General features: G+C 37.6%; 2 protein-coding genes and 1 pseudogene across 4 annotated transcripts in view; 2 read left to right on the top strand and 1 right to left on the bottom strand.

Annotated features, from left to right (window-relative positions):
• The window catches only part of CB1H4orf47 (chromosome B1 C4orf47 homolog), a 533,217-nt gene that overhangs the window by 31,427 nt on the left and 475,016 nt on the right, over positions 1-26,774 (top strand). The window lies entirely within an intron of this gene.
• On the bottom strand, positions 1,991-26,519 carry CCDC110 (coiled-coil domain containing 110). Its single transcript, XM_015080372.3, has 7 exons — positions 26,376-26,519; positions 25,940-26,044; positions 7,213-7,268; positions 6,881-6,946; positions 5,231-5,341; positions 2,373-4,488; positions 1,991-2,064 (listed from the first exon to the last, which is right to left on the bottom strand). Exons 1-7 carry the CDS (start codon positions 26,383-26,385, stop codon positions 2,015-2,017), a joined length of 2,514 nt encoding a protein of 837 aa, XP_014935858.2. The 5' UTR covers positions 26,386-26,519; the 3' UTR covers positions 1,991-2,014.
• Positions 20,479-22,080, top strand: LOC113604640 (ubiquitin-40S ribosomal protein S27a-like; annotated as a pseudogene).

Below are 26,774 nucleotides of genomic sequence, written 5' to 3' on the forward strand. Positions count from 1 at the left end.
GATGAATGGGTTCACTTCATAATAAAAGGATTAACTCACTAACAGGACATGATAGTCCTGAAACTGTACACATGAAAGAGCTTTGAAACATATGAAAGAAAAAGTAATAGAATGGACAGACCTACTTCTCTACTTTTCCATAGTAATTGTTAGAACAAGTAGAAGATCAGTAAGAATACAGAAGATTTGATCAACACTGTCAACCACTTTTCCTTGGTGGACATTTATAGAACATTCCACCTAACAACAGCAAAATATACATTCTTTTCAAGTTCATGTGAAACAGTAACTAATATAAACCATATTCTTGTCAGTAAAATAAGTTTCAATAAACTTAAAAAGATAAATTGTACTGAGTATATTCTTTGATCACAATGGAATTAAGAGTCAATAACAGAAAATACCTGAAAATCTCCAGAGTTGGAAGTTTAGCAGCTCACTTCTAAATATTCCATTAGGTCAAAGAATAAATCATAAGGGAAAGAGAAAATATTTTGAATTGAATGAAATTGAAAACATATTAAAATGTGTGTGATGCAGCCAATGCAGTGGTTGCAGTGAAAGTTGTAGCTTTAAATGTATATAGTAGAGAAAAATAAATTTTCCAAACCAATGGCATGATCTTTCACTTTAAGAAATTAGGGAAAGAGCATATTGAGCCCAAGAATACAGAAGGAAATTCCTAAAACAAGAACAGAAATCATTGGATTAAAAATAGCAAAGTTAATAGAGGAAGATAAACAAAACAAAAAGCTGATTTTTGACAAAAGCAATAAAATCAATTGAACTCTAGAAAAACTTCCAAGAAAAAAGGAGTATCCCTAAGTTACCATGTCAGGAATTTAAAATGGGACAGTTACTGTAGGTCCTCTGGACATTAAAAAGTAATACAGAGTATTTTGACAAACATATGCCAATGCATCTGAGAATGTATATGAAATGTACAAATGAACATACAAATGATCCAAAATGACTAAAGAAGAGATAGAAAATCTCAATAGTTCTATATCCACTAGTGAAGTTGATTTTTTAATGTAAAACTTTCCCGTTTAGAATATTCCAGACTCTTTGGTGAATTCTATTATGTACTTAAGGAAGAAATAATATCAATAACCAATCCTATACTAATCCTTTTAGAAAATGGAGGAGGAGGGAACATTTCCCAACACATTTTATAAAGCCAGATTTTCCTGGTACCAAAACCAAGTAGACGTTAAAGAAAATAACAGAGACTGATATTCTTCTGAATATAGAGGGAGAAATTCTTAACAAAATATTATCAAATTGAATCAAGGAGTATATATTAAAAGGATATACATAACTTAGTGGAGTTTATCCCAGGAATGCAAGATTGGTGTAGTGTTTCAAAATTAACTGATGTAATTGCCATATTTACAGCTTAAAGGGAGGAAAAAAATACACATGATCTCTTCAGTAAGTGCAGAAAAAGCATTTGACAAAATTCAAGAAGTGTATTTGTATCGTAATCAGCCTTGGAAGCTAAAGATAGTGTCTTCTGAAGCAAGGGCAGGTATGCTAATTTTCCTGTATAATAAAGGTAATGTTTCCATCAAGAGCAAAGGGCAGACATGCTTACAGCACTCATGAAAGATTTGGTTTCCCGAAACTCAAGAGTTCTCTCCTCTACTGCTGTGTGACCCTTTTCATGTTGCCTGTAGGGATTGGGGCTTGGAGAATCGACGCGAAAGTGCTGGTGTTCTGGCTACTGCTATTGCTGTAACAAACTGTCCTTTATCTCTGACACAGGACTTTCATGTCTTCCACTGGAACCCATAAAACTGTGTCAGACTAACATTAGCTTACAAGTTCAGTAAAATCTCAAGGCTGTTCACAGTTCTTGACAATATAAAAATATATACCTAATTCCAGTTTCTAATTAAAAATTACCCTAATCAATTACAAGGTAATTATAAACCTATATAAAAGTGAATTTATAGCAATTTTGTGGAAAAAAGGACTGGACAAAGGATTTTGAAACAATCATTTTAGAAATTTATTTACATATCTTGGATGGAAGCAATTGATACACTTGACTTGGATTTCCTGGGGGAAAAAAAGAATTTTTTAAGGTGGGAGTGCCAAGTATACTTCAGAAAACAAAATAAAAAATCTTGCTCCCTGCTTTGTGCATATACAATGTATAGAAATAATATAAGTAAAATAACAACATGACTTTTATCAAAAGAGCAAAATTCCTAAATTCCACTGTATAATAAATTGGATACAGATCTTATAAGACTAAATTGTATTTATCTTAAAAGTTTCCTTCTTATTACTGAACTCTGGCTAGTGCCCAGTAGGTGAAAAAAATCTTATACACATCTCTACTAATCCACCACAATATTACATACCTTTCAAATCAGGAGCCAAAGGCCTACTCCTAGAGCCAGAAATGTCTTCATAAATATCATACTTTTCAAAATGGAATTTCTCTCTTCTTGAAATATAACCCATTTTTGATAGGTCACTCTGTTGACTACAGATTTTTTCACTTAGATTTAAATATTCTCTTTGAAGATTCCGCATCTCAAATTCCAAGGTATCCCTTTCATTTTCTATACTTCTTACATAGTTTTCTAAAAGTATTTTGTCTTCTGCAAGTCTACTGATGCTATTCTCAAATTTTATATTTTCTTGACTATGTTTTTTTAGTTCTTCTTTTAGAATCTGATTATCTGTTTTAATTTCCATTACCATTTTTGATAACATTTCACATTCATTGCCCATTTCTGACAAACTATTCTTATAAATACTTGCTTCTGATTTTGCATTTTTAATTTCTATCAGAAAATTCTCTTCTGCAGTAGATTGGTATTTTTGAATATTCTCAATTTCTCTTTCCATCATTTGTCTAGCAGCAATAGATTCTTGTAATGTTTTTTCGAGACTAAGTTTTTCATTTTTAACTGTTTCTATTATTTGAAAAAGTGTCTCTTGTTCAGTTTTTGCCAATATTTCCTTCTCTTTTAGCTGCATTATCTCTAGTTGGTTTTCCTTCAGTTCATTTTCAAGCGAGCTTCTTTCCTTTAAAAGCTGGTATGTCTTTTTCTCTAGCATTTCCTTTTCTTCTTGTATCAATAGAATATTTGTTTTCATTGATTCCATTTCTATACTCATACGATTATTTTCATTATTGACCATGGCCATATCATTTTGAGTTTTGTGTTCTTTGCTTTTTAGTTGATCTAATGTTTCTATCATTTGTTGCTTCTCCAAAGAAAGTTGATTGTTGTTTTCCTCTAGAGTTTTATTTTGTCCTATGAGAACATTATATTTACCAATTATTTTTTTCAATTCTTTAAGACATTCTTTACCATCTTCTTCTTTTTTAATTAACTTGGACTGAATAGTGTTCTTTTCTTCAACCAAATTCTTAAGTTGCTTTTCATATATTTCGATTTTCTGTATTAGAGATTGTGTGGTAAAGACAAGAGGTTTTATTTTGGTCTTAAGGATTAGATTTTTATTCTCCAGTTCTGTTACCTTTTTTTGTATCTGCACAGACTCTTTTAGGTAATTCTGTAAGTACTGAATTTTTGCAACACACTGCTCAGTAACAGAATTGACTTTGGATGTTTTCTCATTTTCAAATATTATTGGCCCTTGTTTTACTACTAACGGTTGCATTTCTTTGTCTTTTATTTCATATTTTGTTGAGTCAGAGAATGGCAGTGTATGTCTTAGAGCTCTGGTATGGAATTTTAAATCTGTAATATTCTTGCCAGTGATAGGAATTTCTTTACTGTTTTTCTCATTTCTCTTTCCCCTGTGTATTTCACTCTTAGATAATTTTTTACATTTCCTGCAAAAATTCACATGGAATTTTGACACTGTTTCCCTGAGTGGGAGTAATTTGTTTACTAATGCCTCTAATTCAGAAATTCTCTTTGATTTCATATCTTCATTTAAGTTACTTTCTATATTTTCTTCCTTAATAAAATTATTTTTTTCTTTGTGAATTGAAGACAGTTCATATTTACCATTGCTTGGAACATTTCTTTCAGTTTTTAAAGTTTGAAGTTCATTTGTAAGTGCCAGTTCTCTATCATGTGACTTTTGTAGCTCTTCCTTCATTTGTTTGATAGAATGGCAGATATCATCTAAGTTTTCACAAAATCTGTGCTTGAGTAAAGGCTCGGTAATTTTGGATTTATCCAGAATTACTGTATCAGCTTGAGACATCACATTTTGAGGTACATTAGGTAGAAAATTATAAAGATTACTATAATTTTTCAACATGTCAGAATTTTCTGAAGGGTTCATAATTATCTTTGAAGGTGAATTGTCTGTTGAAGTTCTCAGAGTTAATACGTCCTTGAAATTTATCTGGGATGTCATATCTATACCTTGAGAGAGACTGTTAACACTATCACTGCTGAATTTTTCTTCCATTGAATGAATAGCATTAGACTCCTCAAAAGGATGAATTTTCTCCATAGAAAGGATTTCTTCTTGATTCTCTATAGGCTAGTGACAATAAAAAGCACACTGTAAATGTATTATCATTTGCCACATTACCAGCAAATCAAGAAAATATTTTGTGGAGGATTTGCTTTTATAACCAAAATGAACATTTTATCCATTTCTACAGCAAAGAAACCTAACAAATATGATTAATTTTCTCTAGAAAAATCTAACAACAGTTATTTTGAGATCTGTAACTCTGGTCTTCACAATTTGCTTAGAAATTGCGCTTATTTCCTCAGAGGGTGACATACATGGGCCAACCCCTCAATTTCAGAAATAGAAATTTAGAATCCTTCAAGAGGCCATCATAGATCAATGGGGAAGATAGAAGCAATAGGTCAAATGCAGTAGGTAGTTTAAGGGAAATGAATATTTCCACTTCTGGGCTGTTGGTCAACCTTTGCATTTCCTATTTTGGATGATTCTAGGGCTGTGACTATTCTAGAAGTGCGAGTTCTAATCAGCGTAGACAGAGTGACTCTCGTTCCAGCTTGTTTCTAGGGAATTCACCTCAGGTCTAGGTCAATCCTACTAAAAGTAGAACAATTCCTAAGTGGATAGAAACGCTAAAAAAACCTGCCTTGTATTTCAGTTTACTTGGGAATCTTTTAGGTATTCCTCGGCCCCACAAAGTCCATTTGCCCCACGAAGAAGGTAAGAATGTAAAGGGGAAGATAAACTGGTTGTAGTAACATTTTTGAAGTACCTAAATAGAGAAGTAGTTTTGAACAGAATAACATACCAAAGCTTTTTCAAGGCGTGTTCCGAATACTAGATTTTTTTCTGAGTTAAATTGTGGGTTTTCTACTTCAATAATACTTCTGTTCAAGATTTCACTGATTTCGGACTGTACCTTTAAAAGATAAATTGATCATGTTAGAATTTGATTCCAGATTTAGAAACTTATGAATGTATAGCAATAACAGATACTATGATACCTTGAAATTTCCTGCACATAAAAATTCTTTTCATTCATATAATGTAATTTATTATATTACATTATATTACAATATATATATATTATGTATTTATTATATTATATTCCTCTGTTATTAAAGGAATTTTTAAGAAAATTATACCTTTCTTATATGATAAACAGAAAAAATTTAGTAAAGCAATAAAATGTTATGAACAATATTCAAGTAATTTTGGATGCTTGAGTTTTACATTGTTGAATAAAGCAGAGACTTTTGATCTCTGTCCTCAGAATAGAATCCATTCTGTCACTCAGGAGGAGTTTATCTTCTCTTTCCATTTCCTTGCAGTTGCTTTTAGTACAAGAATATTAGGATGAAGTTTATATTAGGTCTTTAGTGAATATGTGTTGTGTTAAGCACCACCAGTATCCATACCCTATCCTCTGTAAATACTGTCCCTTATTTGTTCTGGATAAAGTCCCACGAGCCTTTGGTGATCCCACTTGCAGCTGCATGTGACCGAGAGCTAACCAGTCTGAACACTGCCTCCCTTTGAACAGGGATTGGCTCAGGCATTGCATATGACCCAATCTGGGGCAGCCAAGTCAGGCCAAGAACCTTAGGAAAAACTGTTAAGAGAGAAAAGCATCATCTCTTCTCCAGCTGGAATCTGGGAGGATAAAAGCCTGGAACTTCTAGCAGCTCTTTTGCTTCAGACATGAAGTCTGAAAATCCATTACAGTGGAAAGCAGAACCAAAATAAGGAGAGTTGTTCCTTATGACATAAGTCCTTATCATATGGATTAAGCCATCCTCAGGTGAACCGTTCCCAGGCTCTTCAGTTATGTGTGCTCATCAAGTACACTTTTTCCCTAAGTCAGTTTGAGTTAGATTTCACATCACTTATAATGAGAGTTCCTATTTGTAGACTGTATATAGGTAGCACTTTAAACATACATGTTTTTAAAAAATCGGCGAGTACTATTTCTTTTTGACTATAGTTGACCCAAATTCAACTGTAACAGAAATAGTTCCCCTCAAACAAATTTTGAGCCTGGAATATTTGTAACCTTTTATTATATTCTTTTTTTTAATTAATTTATTTTTTTAAATTTTTAAATTTTTAAATTTTTTATTTATTTTTTAATTTCTTTTTAACGTTTATTTATTTTTGAGACAGAGAGAGACAGAGCATGAATGGGGGAGGGGCAGAGAGAGAGGGAGACACAGAATCGGAAGCAGGCTCCAGGCTCTGAGCCATCAGCCCAGAGCCCGATGTGGGGCTTGAACTCACGGACTGCGAGATCGTGACCTGAGCTGAAGTCGGACGCTTGACTGACTGAGCCACCCAGGCGCCCCACCTTTTATTATATTCTAACATAAACTAATCAGTTGGATAATGATCATTAGCTTACAAATGTGGAGTGGTATCTTAAGTTTGGCTATTTCCCATATAGAGATTAAAAGAAACATACCATGCTAACATTCTGCAAAGTCTGTATTCGGAGAGCCTGAAATGATTCCAGTTGATGCTGAAGGGCCTATAACAAACAGAGTATGAAATTGATCAGTTTTGAAACTGTTATTACTTCTTCTTATATGTATCCCCCAAAGTTGCCTATTTCCAGAAAGGATCACATGAGGGTCAGAGGACTCACATTCTTAGTCATTCTTGCCAATTCTCCAATCCATTTTCATGGAGATTTTTGTGGAAGACCCATGTGCATTTAGGAAATATTTACTCTGAAAAAGATCAGCCTTTACATAGGTATTTGGAGAAAATAAGATGAAATGAAAATGAACTTACTTTCAATGCTGATTGTGGTTGGGTTTGATTTTCTGATTCCGACATGCAGCCATATTCTAAAAAGCAAAATTGAAAAACCATGTGATCTAATTCTTAAGTTTTTTTTAAAACAATTGTGATGCAAAATAGCCTCCTAACTTTCTTGGATAGTGAGACAGAGATAATGAGAAGTTTGATGTTCACCTTAAGAAGAACCCAATGTTAGTCACTTAATAAAGTCAAATAATTTTTGCTTGACTTAAAATGCCTTCTGGAGGTTATAAATAGTGGTTTTATTTTCTTTCTGTATTTATTTATTTATTTATTTAATTTTTAAAAATTTACATCCAAATTAGCATATAGTGAAACAGTGATTTCAGGAGTAGATTCCTTAATTTCCCTTACCCATTTAGCCCATCCCCCCTCCCACAACCCCTCCAGTAACCCTCTGTTTGTTCTCCATATTTATGAGTCTCTTATGTTTGTCCCCTTCCCTGTTTTTATATTATTTTTGTTTCCCTTCCCTTATGTTCATCTGTTTTGTCTCTTAAAGTCTTTATATGGGTGAAGTCATATGATTTTTGTCTTTCTCTGACTAATTTCACTTAGCATAATACCCTCCAGTTCCATCCATGTAGTTGTAAATGGCAAGATTTCATTCTTTTTGATTGCCAAGTAATAGTCCATTGTGTATGTATGTATGTGTATATGTATGTGTGTGTGTGTGTGTATATATATATATATATATATATATATATATATATATATACACACACATACATACACACACACACACACACCACATCTTCTTTATCCATTCATCCATCAATGGACATTTGGGCTCTTTCCATACTTTGGCTATTGTTGATAGTGCTGCTATAAACATGGGGGTGCATGTGTCTCTTCGAAACAGCACACCTATATCCCGTGGATAAATGCCTAGTAGTGCAGTTGCTGGGTTGTAGGGTAGTTCTATTTTTAATTTTTTGAGGAACCTCCATACTGTTTTCCAGAGTGGCTGCACCAGCTTGCGTTCCCATGGTTTTACTTTTATAATAGGCCATTAACGTGTAATGCCAAACTTGGAACTCTCAAAAACAAATATTTTTGTTTCTGCAATGTAAACTGCATTAAAAAAAAAATAAAAACAACTAATGATCCTGTTATGGGAGACCTTTCACAAAGTACTGTATAGGTCTCTGTCTGTGAAATGGCCATGTGATGTTTTTCCTCCTTACCATGGAAAACAAAATGGATTAACAAAGCATAATTTTTGTCATGCCTTTAAGCAAGGTACTATAAAGATCTATGTATACCTTCCTAGAAAATAGATTATAGATCTGTAACAGGAGAGACTATAAACTGCAGATTTCCTGACATGCATCCTTCTTTATCCAAATAGGCTTTTAGCTTGCTTTGTAAATTTTTATTAAAGACTTTTAAAAATATTCAGTGTCCCAAATGAAGTGAGAGTTATGATAGAATGCTCTTCTAGGATGACAATTTCTGCCCTAAGAGAAGGTTTTAAAAGAGGTCAGCACATCTCTCCTTCAAATGACAGTCTACCAGATGTCATAGGAGCTGGTTGCAAAGTATAGGCACCCCTCTTATCTGCCATCTGGCCCTCATCACTGAGAGAGCAACTCTGGTTCAGAGCCTGGAGCCATTTCACCAATTAAAGACTCCCACCTTCATCAGAAGGCAGAGGAGGACAGCGAGTCCTCTAGATATTGCTGAACTTTGCATCTTACTAGGAATAAAATGGTAGTCTGAAATGTTTATCTCAGAGACATAAAAAAAAAAAAAAACCAAACTCAGATGAGGTCAGACTAATGCAGCAAGGTACCCCCAATTTTTTCAGACTCAAGGACAACTTCTAATGACCTCAAATAGATAAAAATTAAAATCAAAAAGCATATATTACCTAGAATCCCATTGCCCAGAATTAACCGTTATGAATTTTAGGTACCCTCCCTTCAGTCAGCTGTCTATGCATATATGCAGGAAAAAAGAAATGACTTTAGAACAGTGGGATATTATACATTTTACTTTGATAAATGGTATTACATTTATGTTTAAGAGAATAAAGAAAACTGCAAATAGTTGAAGTTATCACTAGTATTCAAATTTTTTTCACTACATGAAAGATTATTTCCTATGAGATCCCTCTGAGCTAATGGAAATATATCACAAGAAGGACTAAGAGATTGGAATTTTTATTTTTTAAATAACATTCATTTCCATTGTATTCAGTATTGAGTTACTCCCTGCCAAGAAAGGAAGTAAATGATGAGAAAATTAGCATTATACTTGCTCTCACATTTACTCCCTACTTTTCATGATATTTGCTCATTATATTATTTTCACACTGTGATGTTTTATGATGTTTTACATTTTGCTATGTGACTATGATTTCCACAGAGCTAAACACAAAGATAGGACATTATTATTGTAAATATTTTCAGCCTTCAACTTTATTCTTGATGGATTTACTGTCCAAAATTCCATCTCCTTTCTGCATCAGTAGGGCCAGCCTCCCTTTTCCGCATAGATTTCCTTTGTTTCAGTTAGGAGGACTTGCAAATTCAAGGCAAAGTACAGGATTTCTTTTGCTAAAACCAAGTAAGAAATACTGGGTCAAAATAAATTTAGAGACTTACTGAAGGAATATAACAAATGTAAGTTTTTAAAGAAAGAATGTGGGATTCATATAGTGGTTCTACATATATTTGCTTCCCACCATCTCTTCCTTCTTTTTTGACCACAGTATGATTGCAGTTACCAGGTTGCTTCTTTTCATGTAGGTCAGTGTAACCTGAGCAGCTCTGCTCAGAATTTGTTTTCTTTGACATAATGTAGATGTTTTCTCTTGACATCCTTCCCAGAGTCCAATGGTCTATTCCTCTGAGATACAGTTTTAGGGCCAGTGTGTTTTCCTACCCATTTTCTGTAGCCTAAAAATTAGGTGTTGAGGTCTGGGGTAAGAGAGATCATTTGGAGCTGTGTGAAGCCTTTGCTGGAGGATGTGATCTCTGCTGTTTTGTTGTTATTATTCTCTGAGACTACTTAGAAATCTATAGGAGATATATCCTGTTACCCTAAGGAGATATTCTCTTGATTGGGATTATTTCCTTAATTCAGTACAGAGTCCTGGAACTAGGACTGCCACATAAGACCGTACAGGTTGTTCACTACACAAGAGCTCCTGGCCAGAAGATATATGTGGGCTGAAATGTGTCCCATGTTCCACTACAGTCAGCTAACCAGTACCCCATTTGGGTTTGCATATACCTAGAGTTTGGTTATACCTTTCTCTAATCCACACAGAGGCACCCCATGAGCTAGTGGCAGCCCTACTCCTAACTTCTTTCATTAGAGCAAAGTAAGCCCCTGTTGATCAGTGTCCAGGTTTACTCATCTATCTTCCCAGCTGCTCCTCTGTACCCACCCAAACCCCAATCAGCAGAAAGGAAGACACAGGTATTTCCTCTTTTTGTATCCACATTTGGAGTGGGAGAGGCATTAATGAATATTTCAGGATTTGACTTGTTTTATTCTAAAAGTCAGAAGCAGTGTTAGAAGGTAGTCTGTACTTTGCCTTGCCAGCATCTTCTGTTTTTATCTTTGGCCCCTATTTTCCAATTTCCTTCTTCAGGTGCTGCTGGTGAAGTTTTTGCTGGTTTTCTATTTTGTTGTTGTTACTGATCTTTTCATTTGGTGCTGGGGCAAGGAGGTCTGGGATCTTCCTTGGCTCTAAAATCTCTATGTGAAAGTCTAGAATAATTTTTATAAGTTAGTGATTTAGCTTTTTTGTTTCACATTTAGTGATTCATTCCTTCAACATCATTCATTCAAGTATTGAGTGTCCAATGTGTGGTATTCTGTTGTAGGTAAATACTAAGGACACAGCAATGAATAAGACAACCAAGGCTCCTGTGGTCATGGTGCTTCCATTCTGGAGAATGAACAGGAAAAAAAAAAAAAGAAAAAAATAAACAAGATACTTACAAATAGGGATAAATAACACAAAGAGGATAGGCTAATGTGACAGGGAGGATGGGGACAGCAGTGGAGAGAGTGCTTAGCAGAGACCTATCTCGTCACATGAGTTTTTAGCTGGGATTCCCATATGATAAGAAAAGGCCATCCATGTGAATATCTATAGGAAGAGATTCAGAACAGAGGACATGGCAAGATCCTGAAGCAGAATATGTTTATCTGTGTTTGCAGAACAGAAATAAAGTCAATATGGCCTCAGCTTAATGAGCAGATAGAAGCCCGGTATGATTAGAGGTGAGAGGGGGAGACAGGAATAGATTATGTAGGAACTTGTGGGCCAACCCGAGTGGTTTTGCTTTTATTTTAAGTGAAATGGGAAACTTTGAAAGGTTTCAATCAGAAGAATGATTTGATCTGAAAAGAAACATTTATAGGTCACTCTGCCACATGATAATGGGTTATAAGGTGGCAATTGCAGGGCTACTGCAGTAATCCAAGTGAGAGACAAAGGTATCTTAGACTAGAATGGCAGAGGGGAAGATGGAGAAAAATAGGTTGATTTAGAATAGATTCTGGGTATAAAACCAGCAGCATTGCTGGGGTATTAAATGTAGCCAGAAGAGAGGAAGAAAGGATGACTCCTGAGTTTTTGGTGAGAACAGATGGATGATGAATGATGGTGTTATTTACTAAAATGGAAAAGAATAGAGTAGGAAGATTTTTTAGGGAAAATTTTTATACATGTTAAAATTAAGTTTTCTATTAGACATCAAAGTGGACATCCACAGGCAGTGGGATTTCCTGTCTCTGATTCAGGGGAATTGTTATGAACACTATTGGAAAATACAGGTGTCACTACTGGCCTAGACAAGGGAAGTTTCTGTGCAGTGACAGCACAAATGCCCAAATGAAGTGGCTAGAGAGAATGGAATGTAAAGGTTTGTGGGCACTGAATATAGGCAACTGTTTTTGAATTTTACTGTGGAAAGAAATAGAGTGCCTAGTGGAATAGGGTGTATGCATGTTAGAAGTGATGTGAAGGTCAAGAAGAATTTTTTAACCATGGGAGATTTTAACATGCCTGCTTGCTGCTGGAATCATGTAGTAGAAAGGGAGAAGAGTAATTCTGAAGGATGAGGGAGGCTAATTGCAGAATCTGAGTACTTGAGAATTCCAGGAGAGCTTTGATAAAGAGGAAATGAGCTTTGAGCAGGGGTAATTCTTCCATCGAAACTGGGGACAGCAAGAATAGGAGCAGGAAGATGGAAGAGTAGGAGGACCCTAGGCTCACCTTGTCCCACAAACACAACTAGATAATTATCATATCATCCTAACTACCCCAAAAATCAACTTAAAGACTGACAGAAAAATCTCCTTAACTAAAGGGAGAGAAGAGGCCACATTGAAGATGACAGGAAGTGTGGAAATGTGGTTTAGGGGAGAAACAGATCATGGCTGCTATACAAGGGAAGGAGACATGGTTGCTAAAAAAGAAGGGAGAGGAACACACAGGGGAATTCATAAGGAGAATGTTTCCTCAAAGCCGAGAATGTTTCCTCAAAGCCAATGGCTTAGAAAGTGAGAGGGGTTGAATTCCATGAGTTCTTGCAACCAGTGGGGTTTAAAGCCTGGAGTTTTAAAGATCAGTAGGCTTGGTTGGGATAGAGCCCAGAGAGCACTGTGCTGCATCTAGAGAACAGGCAGACAAACAACCAGGGGACAATGTGGAAATAGCAATCTGAAGAGCGTGTGGGGCACACAGTGGGGTTATTTGCTCTTCTCAGAGCACATCCCTGAGGGGCATCATTCACAGACACCTCTCCAGGAACAAAGGAGCTGGCCGGTGCCATTTCCACCCCCTCCTACCCTTCAGCATAAACACAGAATAACCTGCAAGAAGCAGTGCAGTGCAGACACTAGCTGCCTAACTTGCTTACACCAAGTACCACCCCCTCTGCACTTCAGTGGAACTTCCATTCTCAAACATGCTTGCCTCAGTTCCAGTGCGGCAGGTCCCTCCCCCAGAAGATTAGTGCAAAACCCTGTCCACACCATGTCTCAATACAGAGAGTTTTGCAGGGTCTCAGTTCTGGTGGAGGTGGTGACAGGTCTCATTTCACAAGCAGACCAGAGCACATCTGTGAGCTAAAACTCACCACATTCAGGCCAGGGACCAAACACTGCCCACAGCATGCAAGGAGAGCCTCTGCAGATGACTGGCCTGAAGGATAGAGAAGCCAGAATGCAAAAACAGAGTGTATGCATCACACCAGAGACATTCCCTGAAGTGCCAGGCCTTGGGCACTACATGACCTCTTAAGGCCATTACTTTCAGACGCAGGAGACATAACTGGTTTTTCTAACACAGAGAAGGCAAGAGCCTTAGATAAAATGCAAAGATGGAGGATTTGTCCCAAACGAAAGAACAAGATAAGGCCAAGGCCAGAGATCTAAGTGAAACAGATGTAAGTAACATGCCTGATTGAGAATTTAAAGCAATGATCATAAGGATACTCTCTGGGCTTGAGAGAAGAATAGAAGACGTCAGCGAGATCCTTACCACAGAGACAAAAGAGTTAAAAAATAATCAAATGAAGAGTCCAATAAACAAGATTAGAAACACCTTTGATGCAATGAACAGTAGGCTGGAAGAAGTAGAGAAATGAATTAATGACTTAGAGTAATGGAAAGTAAGCTGAACAAAAGGGAGAAAAAAGAATTGTGCAAAATGAGAATAGACTTAGGGAACGCAGTGACTCCATCAAATGTAATAACATTCATGTTATAGGAGTCCCAGAAGAAGAGCAAGCAAAGGGGGCAGAACATTTATTTGAAGAAATAATAGCTAAAAACTTCCCTAATTTGGGGAAGGAAATGATATCCAGATCCAGGAGGCACACAGAACTCCCATCAAAATCAACAGAAAGCAGGCCAAGACATACTGTAATTAAATTTGCAAAATACAGTGATAAAAAAATCTTAAAAGCAGCAAGACAAAGAAGTCCTTAACTTACAAGGTAAAATCCAAAAGGCTAGAGGGAGATTTTTCAACAGAAACTTTGCAAATGAGAAAGGAGTGGCATGATATATTCAAAGAGATAAATGGGAAAAATCTGCAGCCAAGAATACTCTATCCAGCAAAGCTATCATCCAGAATAGGAGAGATAAAGAGTTCCCCAGACAAACAAAAACCAAAGGAATTCATGACCCCTAAATCAGCCCTGCAAGAAATATTAAAGGGGACTCTTCCAGTGGAAAGGAGAGACCAAAAGTGACAGTATAAAGGTAGAAAACACAAAAGTGGTAAAAATGAATATTTCTGTAAAAATCAGTCAAGGAACTCACACCAAAGGATATAAAATATAATAATGTATCACTAAAATGTGGGGAGGAGAGGGAAAAAGAATGGGTTCTAACTTGAATGACCATCAACTTAATTTAGACTGCTATTTACAGAAAAGGTTATATACAAGCCTAATGGTAAGTATATATCAACAAGCACTAATAAACATGCAAAGAATAAAGAGAAAGAAATGTAAATATGTCACTAAAGAAAATCAACAAGCCATGAAAAAAAGACAAGAAATGATTAAGAAAATCTCCAGAAACAATCACAAAACAAGTAAAATGGCAATATAAACATATCTATCAATAATTACTTGGACTGTAAATGGACTAAAGGCTCTAGTCAAAAGATGCAGGGTGTCAGAATGGATAGAAATACAAGACTTACTTATATACTGCCTGCATGAGACTCATTTTAGATCTAAAAACACCTGCAGATTGAAAGTGAGGGGATGGAGAAACGTTTATCATATCATTATCATGGACGTCAAAAGAAAGCTGGAGTAGCAATACTGATACTTTATACAAAGTAGACTCTAAAACAAAGACTGTAATAAGATACAAAGAAGGGCATTATATAATAATGAAGTGGACAATCCAACAGGAAGATACAATCATTGTAAATATTTATGCGCCCAATATGAAAGCACCCAAATATATAAAACAATAACAACAAAACAACAACAAAAGCAACAAGGCATATAAAGGAACTAATTAACTAATTGATAATAATAGTAGGGTACTTTACATCCTCCTTATATCAATGGACAGATTATCTAAACAAAATCAACAAGGAACACTGGACCAGATGGCCTTAACAGATATATTCAGAATATTCCATCCTAAAACAGCAGAATACACATTTTTTTCAAGTGCACATGAAACATTCTCTGGAATAGATCACAAACAAGTCTTAACAAATACAAAAAGATTGAAATGATACCATGCACCTTTTCTGACCACAACACTATGAAACTAGAAGTCAACCACAAGAAAACATTTGTGAAGAGACCACAAACACATGGAGGTTAAACAACATGCTACTAAACAATGAATGAGTCAACCAGGAAATCAAAGAAGAAATTAAAAAAAAATACATGGAAACATATGAAAATGAAAACACAATGGCCCCAAACCTTTGGGATGCAGCAAAAGCAGTGCTAAGTGGGAAGTTTATAGCAATACAGACTTACCTCAAGAAGTAAGAAAAACCTCAAATAAATAATCTAACCTAAAAAGGATAACAAACAAAGCCTAAAGCCATCTAAAGGAAGGAAATAATAAAGATTAGAGCAGAAATAAATGATATAGAAACTAAAAAGAAAAAAAAAATCAACAAAACCAGAAGATGGCTCTTTGAAAAAATCAATAGAATCGATAAACCTCTAGCAAGACTTATCAAAAAGAAAAGAGAAAGGACCCAAATAAATAAAATCACAAATAAAAGAGGGGAAATAACAACCAACACCACAGAAATGCAAACAATTACAAGAGAATATTATGAAAAACTATATGCCAATAAATTGGACAACCTAGAAAAAAATGGATAAATTCCTAAGAGACATAAAGTACCAAAATTGAAACAGGAAGAAATAGAAAACTTGAACTGATAACCAGCAAAGAAATGGAATCAGTAATCAAAAAACTCTCAGCAGACAAAACTCCAGAACCAGATGGCTTCACAGGTGAATTCTGCCAAACATTTAAAAAAGAGTTAATACCTATTCTCAAATATTCCAAAAAATAGAAAAGGAAGGAAAACTTCCAAATTCATTCTATGAGGCCAGCATTATCCGATAGCAAAACAAGATAAAGACCACACGAAAAAGAGAACTACAGGCCAATACCCCTGATGAACATATATGCAAAAATTCTCCACAAAATACTAGCAAACCAAATCCAACAATACATTAAAAACATCATTCATCACGATCATGTGGAATTTCTTGCTGGGTTGCAAGGGTGGTATACTATTCACAATCAATGTGAAATAGCACATTAATAAAAGGATAAGAACCATATGATTATTTCAATAGATGCAGACAAAGTACAACAGCCAATCATGGTAAAAACTCTTAACAAAGTAGGTTTAGAGGGAACACACCTCAACATAATAAAGTCCATGTATGAAAACCCACAGCAAATATCATCCAAAATGGGGGAAAACAAAGCTTTTCCTCTATGGTCAGGAACAAGACAAGGAGGTCCACTCTCCCCACTTTTATTCAATATAGTAATGGAAATCCAGCCACAGCAATCAGAAAACAAAATGCATCCAGATGGGTAAGGAAGAAGTGAAACTTTCAGTATTTGCAGATGACATGATACTATATATAGAAAACCTGAACGAATCCACCAAAAAACTGCTAGAACTGATCAATGAATTCAGTGAAGTTGTAGGATATAAAATCAATGCACAGAAATCTGTTGCATTTATATGCAGCAATAATGAAGTGGCAGAAAGAGAAATTAAGGAATTAATCTCATTTACAATTGCACCAAAAATAATAAGATACCTAGGAATAAACTTAACTAAAGAAGTGAGAGACCTGTACTCTGAAAACTACAAAACATTAATGAAAGACATTATAGATGACACAAAGAAATGGAAAGACATCCATGCTCATGGATTGGAAGAACAAATATTGTTAAAATGTCCATATTACCCAAAGCAATCTACACAGTTACTGCAATCCCTATTAAACTACCAAAAGCGTTTTTCACAGAACTAGAATAAACAATCTTAAAATTTGTGTGGAAGCACAAAGGACCCTGAATAGCTAAAGCAACCTTGTTAGAGAAAAGCAAAGCTGGAGGCATCACAATTCCTGACTTTAAGCTATATTACAAAACTGTAGTAATGAAAACAGTATGGTACTGACACAAAAATAGACACATCTATCAATAGAACAAAATAGCAAATCCAGAAACAAACCCACAATTATATGGTCAATTAATGTTCAACAGAGCAGGAAAGAATAGCCAATGGGAAAAAGATAGTCTCTTCAACAAATGGTGTTGGGAAAAGTGGACAGCAACATGCAAAAGAATGAAACTGGACCACTTTCTTACACCACACACAAAAATAAAATGGATTAATGATCTACATGTGAGACCTGAAACCATAAAAATCCTAGAAGAGAACACAGGTAATAACTTCTTTGACATCAGCCATAGCAACTTCTTTCTAGATATGTCTCCTGAGGCAAGAGAAACAAAATAAAAAATAAGCTGTTGGACTACATCAAAATTAAAAGCTTCTGCACAACAAAGGAAACCATTAACAAAACTAAAAGGCAGCCTACAGAATGGGAGAAGGTATTTACAAATCTCAGATATTTATATATTTGATAAAGAGCTAGTATCCAAAATATATAAAGAACTTATAAAATTCAACACCCAGAAATTAAGTAATCCAATTAAAAATGGTCAATTAACACGAATAGACATTTTCTCAAAGACATCCAGATGGCCAATAAAAACATGAATGCAAATCAAAGCTACAGTGAGATATGACCTCACAGCTGTCAGGCTAAAATCAACAACACAAGAAACAACAGGTGTTGGTGAGGATGTGGAGAAAAGGAAACAATCTTGCACTGTTGGTGGGAATGCAAACTGGTGCAGCCACTCTGGAAAACAGTATGGAGTTTCCTCAAAATGTTAGGATCTACCCAAGATCCAGCAATCGCACTACTAGGTATTTACCTAGAATACAGAAATACTAATTCTAAGGGGTACATTCACCCTGATGTTTATAGCAGTATTATCTACGATAGCCAAATTATGGAAACAGCCCAGGTGTCCGTTGATTGATGAATGGATAAAGAAAAGTGGTGTATACATATACAATAGAATATTAGCCATAAAAAAGAATGAAATATTACCATTTGCAAGGAAATGGATGGAGCTAGGAACTATGCTAAGTGAAATAAGTCCAAGAAAGACCAATACCATATGATGTCACTCATATGTGGAATTTACGAAACAAAACAAAGGAGCAAAGAGGAAAAAACAAAGAGAGGCAAATCCAGAAAGAGACTCTTAACTATAGAGAACAAACTGATGGTTACCAAAAGGGAGAGGGGAGGAGGATGGGTTAAATAGGTGATAGAGATTACGTTTGTGGCAACTCTGTGTGATGAGCACTGGGTGATGTATGGAAGTGTTGAATAATTATATTGTACAGCTGAAACTAATACTACACTGTATGTTAAATGAGTTTAAATAAAAACTTGAAAAGAAAAAGAAATGAGGGACAGCAGATAATATGGGTATAGAGAAGCAGGTAGGTTAGCAAAATTTAAGTTTGAGCAGGAAAGAAGGGAGTTTGGATCTGATTGCTTCCATTTTCATGTAGTGTGAGATTATGTTAATGAGTTGAGAGCTAGTGGTGAGAGGTTTTGGAGATTAAGGAAACAAGAGTGAAATAGTTATCTTGGAGAAGGTTTGAAAAAGCATTTTCTGGGGAAGTAGTTTTTTTTTTTTTCCCCCTTTGTTCACTTTTATTTATTTATTTATTTATTTATTTATTTATTTATTTATTTTTTAATATATGAAATTTATTGTCAAATTGGTTTCCATACAACACCCAGTGCTCATCCCAAAAGGTGCCCTCCTCAATACCCATCACCCACCCTTTCCTCCCTCCCACCCCCCATCAACCCTCAGTTTGTTCTCAGTTTTTAACAGTCTCTTATGCTTTGGCTCTCTCCCACTCTAACCTCTTTTTTTTTTTTTTCCCTTCCCCTCCCCCATGGGTTCCTGTTAAGTTTCTCAGGATCCACATAAGAGTGAAACCATATGGTATCTGTCTTTCTCTGTATGACTTATTTCACTTAGCATCACACTCTCCAGTTCCATCCACGTTGCTACAAAAGGCCATATTTCATTTTTTCTCATTGCCACGTAGTATTCCATTGTGTATATAAACCACAATTTCTTTATCCATTCATCAGTTGATGGACATTTAGGCTCTTTCCATAATTTGGCTATTGTTGAGAGTGCTGCTATGAACATTGGGGTACAAGTGCCCCTATGCATCAGTACTCCTGTATCCCTTGGATAAATTCCTAGCAGTGCTATTGCTGGGTCATAGGGTAGGTCTATTTTTAATTTTCTGGGGAAGCTCCACACTGCTTTCCAGAGCGGCTGCACCAATTTGCATTCCCACCAACAGTGCAAGAGGGTTCCCATTTCTCCACATCCTCTCCAGCATCTATAGTCTCCTGATTTGTTCATTTTGGCCACTCTGACTGGCGTGAGGTGATACCTGAGTGTGGTTTTGATTTGTATTTCCCTGATAAGGAGCGACGCTGAACATCTTTTCATGTGCCTGTTGGCCATCCGGATGTCTTCTTTAGAGAAGTGTCTATTCATGTTTTCTGCCCATTTCCTCACTGGGTTATTTGTTTTTCGGGTGTGGAGTTTGGTGAGCTCTTTATAGATTTTGGATACTAGCCCTTTGTCCGATATGTCATTTGCAAATATCTTTTCCCATTCCGTTGGTTGCCTTTTAGTTTTGGTGGTTGTTTCCTTTGCTGTGCAGAAGCTTTTTATCTTCATAAGGTCCCAGTAATTCACTTTTGCTTTTAATTCTCTTGCCTTTGGGGATGTGTCGAGTAAGAGATTGCTACGGCTGAGGTCAGAGAGGTCTTTTCCTGCTTTCTCCTCTAAGGTTTTGATGGTTTCCTGTCTCACATTCAGGTCCTTTATCCATTTTGAGTTAATTTTTGTGAATGGTGTGAGAAAGTGGTCTAGTGTAAACCTTCTGCATGTTGCTGTCCAGTTCTCCCAGCACCATTTGTTAAAGAGACTGTCTTTTTTCCATTGGATGTTCTTTCCTGCTTTGTCAAAGATGAGTTGGCCATACGTTTGTGGGTCTAGTTCTGGGGTTTCTATTCTATTCCATTGGTCTATGTGTCTGTTTTTGTGCCATGGGGAAGTAGTTTTCTAAATAGCACTGAGATCCATGTTATGACTAAGAAGTGAGTGGTTTTCCCCTGCAATGTTCAGATGATTCAGTGAAGATAGAGAATAGGCAGAGAGTTGGATTTATCAAATTTTATTTATTTAATTTTTTAACGTTTATTTATTTTCAGGAGAGAGAGAGTGCGAGCAGGGCAGGGGTAGAGAGAGAGAGAGAGGGAGAGACATAGAATTTGAAGCAGGCTCCAGGCTCTGAGCTGTCAGCACAGAGCCTGACATGGGGCTCAAACTCACGGACTGCGAGATCATGACCTGAGCTGAAGTTGGATGCTTAACCAACTGGGCTACCCAGGGGCCCCTATCAATTTTTAAAGGCTATTAAAATAAGTTTTTGTTTTTTAAATGAGTTTCAGAGACTTTGGTTACTACTTATTTCCAAAGGAAAACTAATCTTAGAATTCAGCAATACTTAACTGCATAGAGTTATGTGATTCTAGAATTGGAAGGGAAATTACCAAAGAAGAACTTTAGAGGAAACACAATGACAGGTCATCATTTATTAAGTCCTTGCTAAACATGAAATATTGAGCGGTATGTAGACTGAGTGGAAGATATGGTCCCAGCCCTGAAGAAGCTTATACTCTATTGGGAATGCAAGAAATAGTAATCATATTATATTGAATTAAATTCTCTAGCTGTCCCATATTTAGTGTCAGAAGTGAAAAACAAGAAAACCCTGTGGGCTGGTGCATAGCTTTCCTTTCTGATCTGCCATCTGCGGTGGAATCAAGATGCAAATTTTTGTGAAAACCCTTACAGGAAAGACCATCAGTGTTGAGGTTGAACCCTCGGATACAATAGAAAGTATGAAAGCCAAGATTCAGGATAAGGAAGAAATTCCTCCTGATGAGCAGAGTTTGATCTTTGCTGGCAAGCAACTGGAAGATGGACGTACTTTGCCTGACTACAACATTCAAAAGGAGTCCACTTCATCTCGTTGAGACTTTGTGGTGGTGCTAAGAAAAGGAAGGAGACGTCTTTCACCACTCTCAAGAAGAGTAAGCATAAGAGAAAGAAGGTTAAACTGGCTGTCCTGAAATACTATAAGGTGGATGAGAATGGCAAAATCAGTCGCCTTCGTTGGAGTGCCCTTCCAATGAATGTGGCGCTGGGGTTTTTATAGCCAGCCACTTTGACAGACATTATGGCAAATGTTGTCTGACCTACTGCTTCAACAAACCCAAAGACAAGTAATTGTATATGGGTTAATAAAAGACATGAACTAAAAAAAAAAGAAAAAGAAAAAAGAAAAGATAGTTATCAGTGAGATGGCTTTTGAGGCGATTAGAGAAATGGGGAATTTATTCTGAAACCTACAGAGGATTATGTCGTATTCAATATACAGGCACCCCTCGATTTATTGTGCTTCACAAACGTTTGTGGCAACTCTGTGTCGAGCAAGTCTATTGGAGCCATTTTCCAACAGCATCACTTACTTTGTGTCTCTGTGTCAGTTGGGTAATTCTCACTGTATTTCAAAAATCTTTGCTATTAGTATATTTGTTATGGTGATCTGTAATCTGTGACTATAACTCGCTTTAGCATTTTTTAGCTATATATATATACATATATTTAGTGTCAGAAGTGAAAAACAAGAAAACCCCTTATATATATATATATATATATATATATATAATATATATACACACAGACACACACACACACACACCCTTTATATATAAAGTCCAACTTCGGTATTTATATATATATAAACTATAACTTGTTTAGCATTTTTAGCCATATATATGTGTGTGTGTGTGTGTGTGTGTGTGTGTGTGTATGTGTATATATACATACATATATATATATATACATACATATATATATATGTATGTATATATACACACATGAACAGTAGAGAGGCGCAGAAGGAGAGAGAGAGAATCCTAAGCAGGCTCCATGCTCAGTGCAGAAGCCCAACACAGGGCTCGATTCCACAACCCTAGGATCATGACCTGAGCCAAAATCAAGAGTCTGACATGCCTACCAACTGAGCTACCCAGGTGCCCCAATAAAATATTTTTAAATTAGGGTATGTACATTGTTTTTTTACACGTAATGCTCATGTACACTTAAAAGACTACAGTAATATGAACATAACTTTTTAAAAAAATTTTTTTTTTCAACGTTTTATTTATTTTTGGGACAGAGAGAGACAGAGCATGAACAGGGGAGGGGCAGAGAGAGAGGGAGACACAGAATCGGAAACAGGCTCCAGGCTCTGAGCCATCAGCCCAGAGCCTGATGCGGGGCTCGAACTCACGGACCGCGAGATCGTGACCTGGCTGAAGTCGGACGCTTAACCGACTGCGCCACCCAGGCGCCTCTGAACATAACTTTTATAAGCACTGGGAAACCAAAAAATTCATTTGACTCACTTTATTTATTTTATTTTATTTTTTTCATTTGACTTACTTTATTGTGATATTCTCTTTATTGCAATGGTCTGGAACCAAACCCACAATATCTCTGAGATATGCCTATATTAAGTGCATACTTGCAGTTAACAGACCAAGGAGAACAAATGAGTTTTTACAATGCAGCATAGTAATGCTGTAATATAGGATGTTAGATACTCTGTAGTCAAAGCTTTGTAATTCTCAGGTTCAAATATGAGGTTTTGTTATGACAATTCAAATTCATTCCCAGAAGCAACTGTTTTACAAAGCCTTAATGAGGTGTGACACTGTCTGCATGAGGCACTGTCACGGGAGCTACAGAGTCAGGTTGTCTGTGCTTGAATCCTGGCTTTGCGACACACTTGCTATGAGGGATAACCCTAGTTAGCATCTCGTTGGTAGGTAAAGTCCTTTGCAGAATGCATGGCACATACTAAATGCTCAAGAAGTATTTAATCACTCATACAGAGACGAGGTTAGTAACAACATGATGATGATTTGATAGACTTAAAACTTCCAATTGCAATGGAGGGGAGAAATGGCCACTCCAGATGCTCTAATGTTTCCCATTTTGTGCAGAATAACCCCCAGATCCTTATGCAGAAATACAGTGCCCTCCTCCCCAGTTTCCTTTCTGATCCCTCTCTGCCCCTCCCCCTTATTCATTCTGCTCCCGCCAACACCAGCTGTTCCTCATACATGCAAGGCATCTTCCTACCCCAGGGCCTGCACAGTTGCTATTCTCTCTGCCTTGACTGCCCTTTCCCTAGAAAACTGCACTGGTTACTTTTTACCTCCTTCAGGTCTTTGCTCAGATGTGACCTGCCCAGTGAGTTCTCCTACCACCCTATTTAAAATGCACACTTCTCACCTCTGACAGTCTACATACTCCCCTGTTCCCTCTGTGCCTTACTTTTCTCCATGGGATTTACTCCCATCTTACACACAGTCTCCTTTGTTCCTCCCATCAGAAAGTAAGCTTCATGTGAGCAGGGATTTTGCATATTTTGTTCACTATTGGATCCTCAGCACCTAGGACAGCACTTGCTTAAAAATATTTGTTAGATGAATGAATGAATGAATGGATGAATGAATGAAGACTTAGGTAGAACAGGGGTGCTAAAAACAACACACTGGATATCTTGAAGTTTAAAGTATATCCTTCAAATATCCATTCCAATAAATCAAAGGTTACACAGGCTAACCACTTATTCTGTTAGAATTAAAGAGACCTAAGAAATACTACACAGCTTCTTGTAACTCAGCATGATGCAAACGGGTCAACATTCTGTTGGTTAGTACTCAGGGAATGGATCACACGGTGACAATAAGGTGTAGATAGAACAGAAAAAGGGAGGGAACAAAGTCATACCTCCTAATTTTGCCATCCAAGGCAGCCCTTGATTTAGAATCTATGTTGCTGAAAACCTGCCCTTGCTAGACCCTGCACTTAGAGCCCCTATGCTTTCGCAAGATACACTATATCTCTTAAATAAGTGTATGTACTATTTTGCCTGTAACTTCATTTTTTTAAAATTTTTTTTTCAACGTTTATTTATTTTTGGGACAGAGAGAGACAGAGCATGAACGGGCGAGGGGCAGAGAGAGAGGGAGACACAGAATCGGAAACAGGCTCCAGGCTCTGAGCCATCAGCCCAGAGCCTGACGCGGGGCTCGAACTCACGGACCGCGAGATCGTGACCTGGCTGAAGTCGGACGCTTAACCGACTGCGCCACCCAGGCGCCCCTGTAACTTCATTTTCTATTATGCTGGGATCTTTCCCCAGAGTCCTGAATCTCACTCATGTTAGATAACACACGAGCTTGCCAAATTAGATTACCTCGGTTTCTTCTCACCTTAAATGCTCTTTTTGAGGTAAATATTGAGCTGACGCAACCTCTAAACTCTCTGTGAAGACTCTTTCTCCCTGTTCATGTTTCCTGATTGCACAAGGATGCCTGAATATCCTCATGGATGCTGGGGCACAGAAGAGTGGACAGCTGGCAGGTCATTGCACTGTCCTGCTGGCCTCCATTGAGATGTTTACACTGGTGGTCCCTGGGCATCCAGGTGTCTTTGGTCTGGTGACATGTGGCTGCTCTAGCTTTTCTTTCAGGGACCTTGCTTGACAAGGTGTTTGGGATGGTCCTGGATTTATGAAGATGCAGAAATCCTGTCCTGACCTCATGTCACTTCTGTGTCCAGATCACCCCTATGTCACATGTGGGTTTTAGGCAACCAGGGGTCCTAACTTGGCCCATCATTCTAGATACCGCCTTCTACTCAGAGTGCTCTGCTCCTTCCCTGGCATGTCACACTGACCACCAGCCTCCTGCAAGAGGTGTGTAGGCTCCTTGGGCTTCTCTCAAGGAGTGGGAGTCCAACTTCAGTATTCTCAGTATGATACCCCTAGTTGGGTATTTACATCTTATTCATGGTTTATGTGGAGCTTGAATTATAGCTCTTTGGTTATTTCAAATATCTTCCCTATACAATATCCTGTGGTCCACACATATTTACTGCAAAAAGTAGTTCCTTTTGTTAAAATATATATCTGTTTAGCATCTGTCCAAAATATCATTCTTATTTGATATTTGGAGAAGCAGTATAGTATAATATGATGGTTAAGGCCTGGACTCTGGCACCATTCTGCTGAATACTTACTGGTTTTTTCATTTGCTGCCATGTGACCTTGGGGAGTTATTTAATCTCTGTGCCTCAGTTTCCTCACTTGTAAAATGTGGATAATGGTAGTACTTACTTCATAGGGTTGTTGTGATGATTAAATGAATATACTTAAGTGCTTGGAACACCATCTGGCACAAAGTAGGTGTGCTGTGTTACCTAGTACTTTAATAATAGTTACTGGAAGTACATATGTCCTGGGAGTGCACCTCTTGGGCCAGTGGGTTTAGACAAGGGTACCCTTTGCCTGTAGTAAGAGGCAGAAACATTACTGCCAGTGGATGTTCTCTAATAATGTTCCCCAATGACTCCTTGGCCTTGGAGATTTCACCTGTTTCACTGCCACCACTTTCCTTTACCCGGTCAGAGGAATTTAGGATCTTGGACGCTGAGAGGAGAACGCACTCAACTTCATCCTCTTCCTCCGGATGCTTCTCTGTAACAGAACCATAATAGGTGGCTTTTAGTTTCTTTGGGAGAAGGGAGGCCAACCTTACGATTCCGGACGCGGACGCCCTAAGAGGCCACGGGAGGGCGCGCCGGAGCCACGCAGCGCGGCGGGACCTGGTGGCGCAGCTGCTGGAAGCAAAGGCTGGGCGTGGGGATGGAGGCGGTGCTTTAGTCCCCGGGGGGGGGGGGGGGGGGGAGAGCAGGGGTGTGCTGCTAGTCAGGAAGTCGGCACTCCGGGACCAGCCTTGGGGGTGAACGGGTCCGGGCACCCTCCACTACCCGTCCACTTCCCATGGCCCCTCCTCTAGGACTCTTACCCGGACTCATTTCTGCTGCTCAAGTTCTCCCAACTGCCTTCCCCCATGCATTCCACCCCAGTAGCTTCGCGCAGGGGCAGCCCGTTGCCTGGTAACCCGGCTGCGGGGCACGCGCATGGGTGGGGGTGCGGGGCGGAAGTGCGAGCTGGGGTCCGGAGTCTGGGAGCTGTGATGCCTTGCCCATCCCGCCACCAACGCGCCGAGGACAGTCGGGGTTTGCTGTGCGCTCAGGCCTGGGGCCAGTCTCACTGGGGCATTTTTCTCCCGGCTTCTCCGCTGACCAGAACTTGATCATAGTCTGACCGAAGACTGCACCTTTTGGACCAAAGCTGTGTGGACAAAGGGGAATGCTTGGAGACAGGCAAACACCTAGGAACTTTCTGTTTTTCGTATCCTGGT

Source organism: Acinonyx jubatus, chromosome B1 (genome assembly GCF_027475565.1).
Source record: "Acinonyx jubatus isolate Ajub_Pintada_27869175 chromosome B1, VMU_Ajub_asm_v1.0, whole genome shotgun sequence".
In the NCBI taxonomy this organism is placed as follows: Eukaryota; Metazoa; Chordata; class Mammalia; order Carnivora; family Felidae; genus Acinonyx; species Acinonyx jubatus.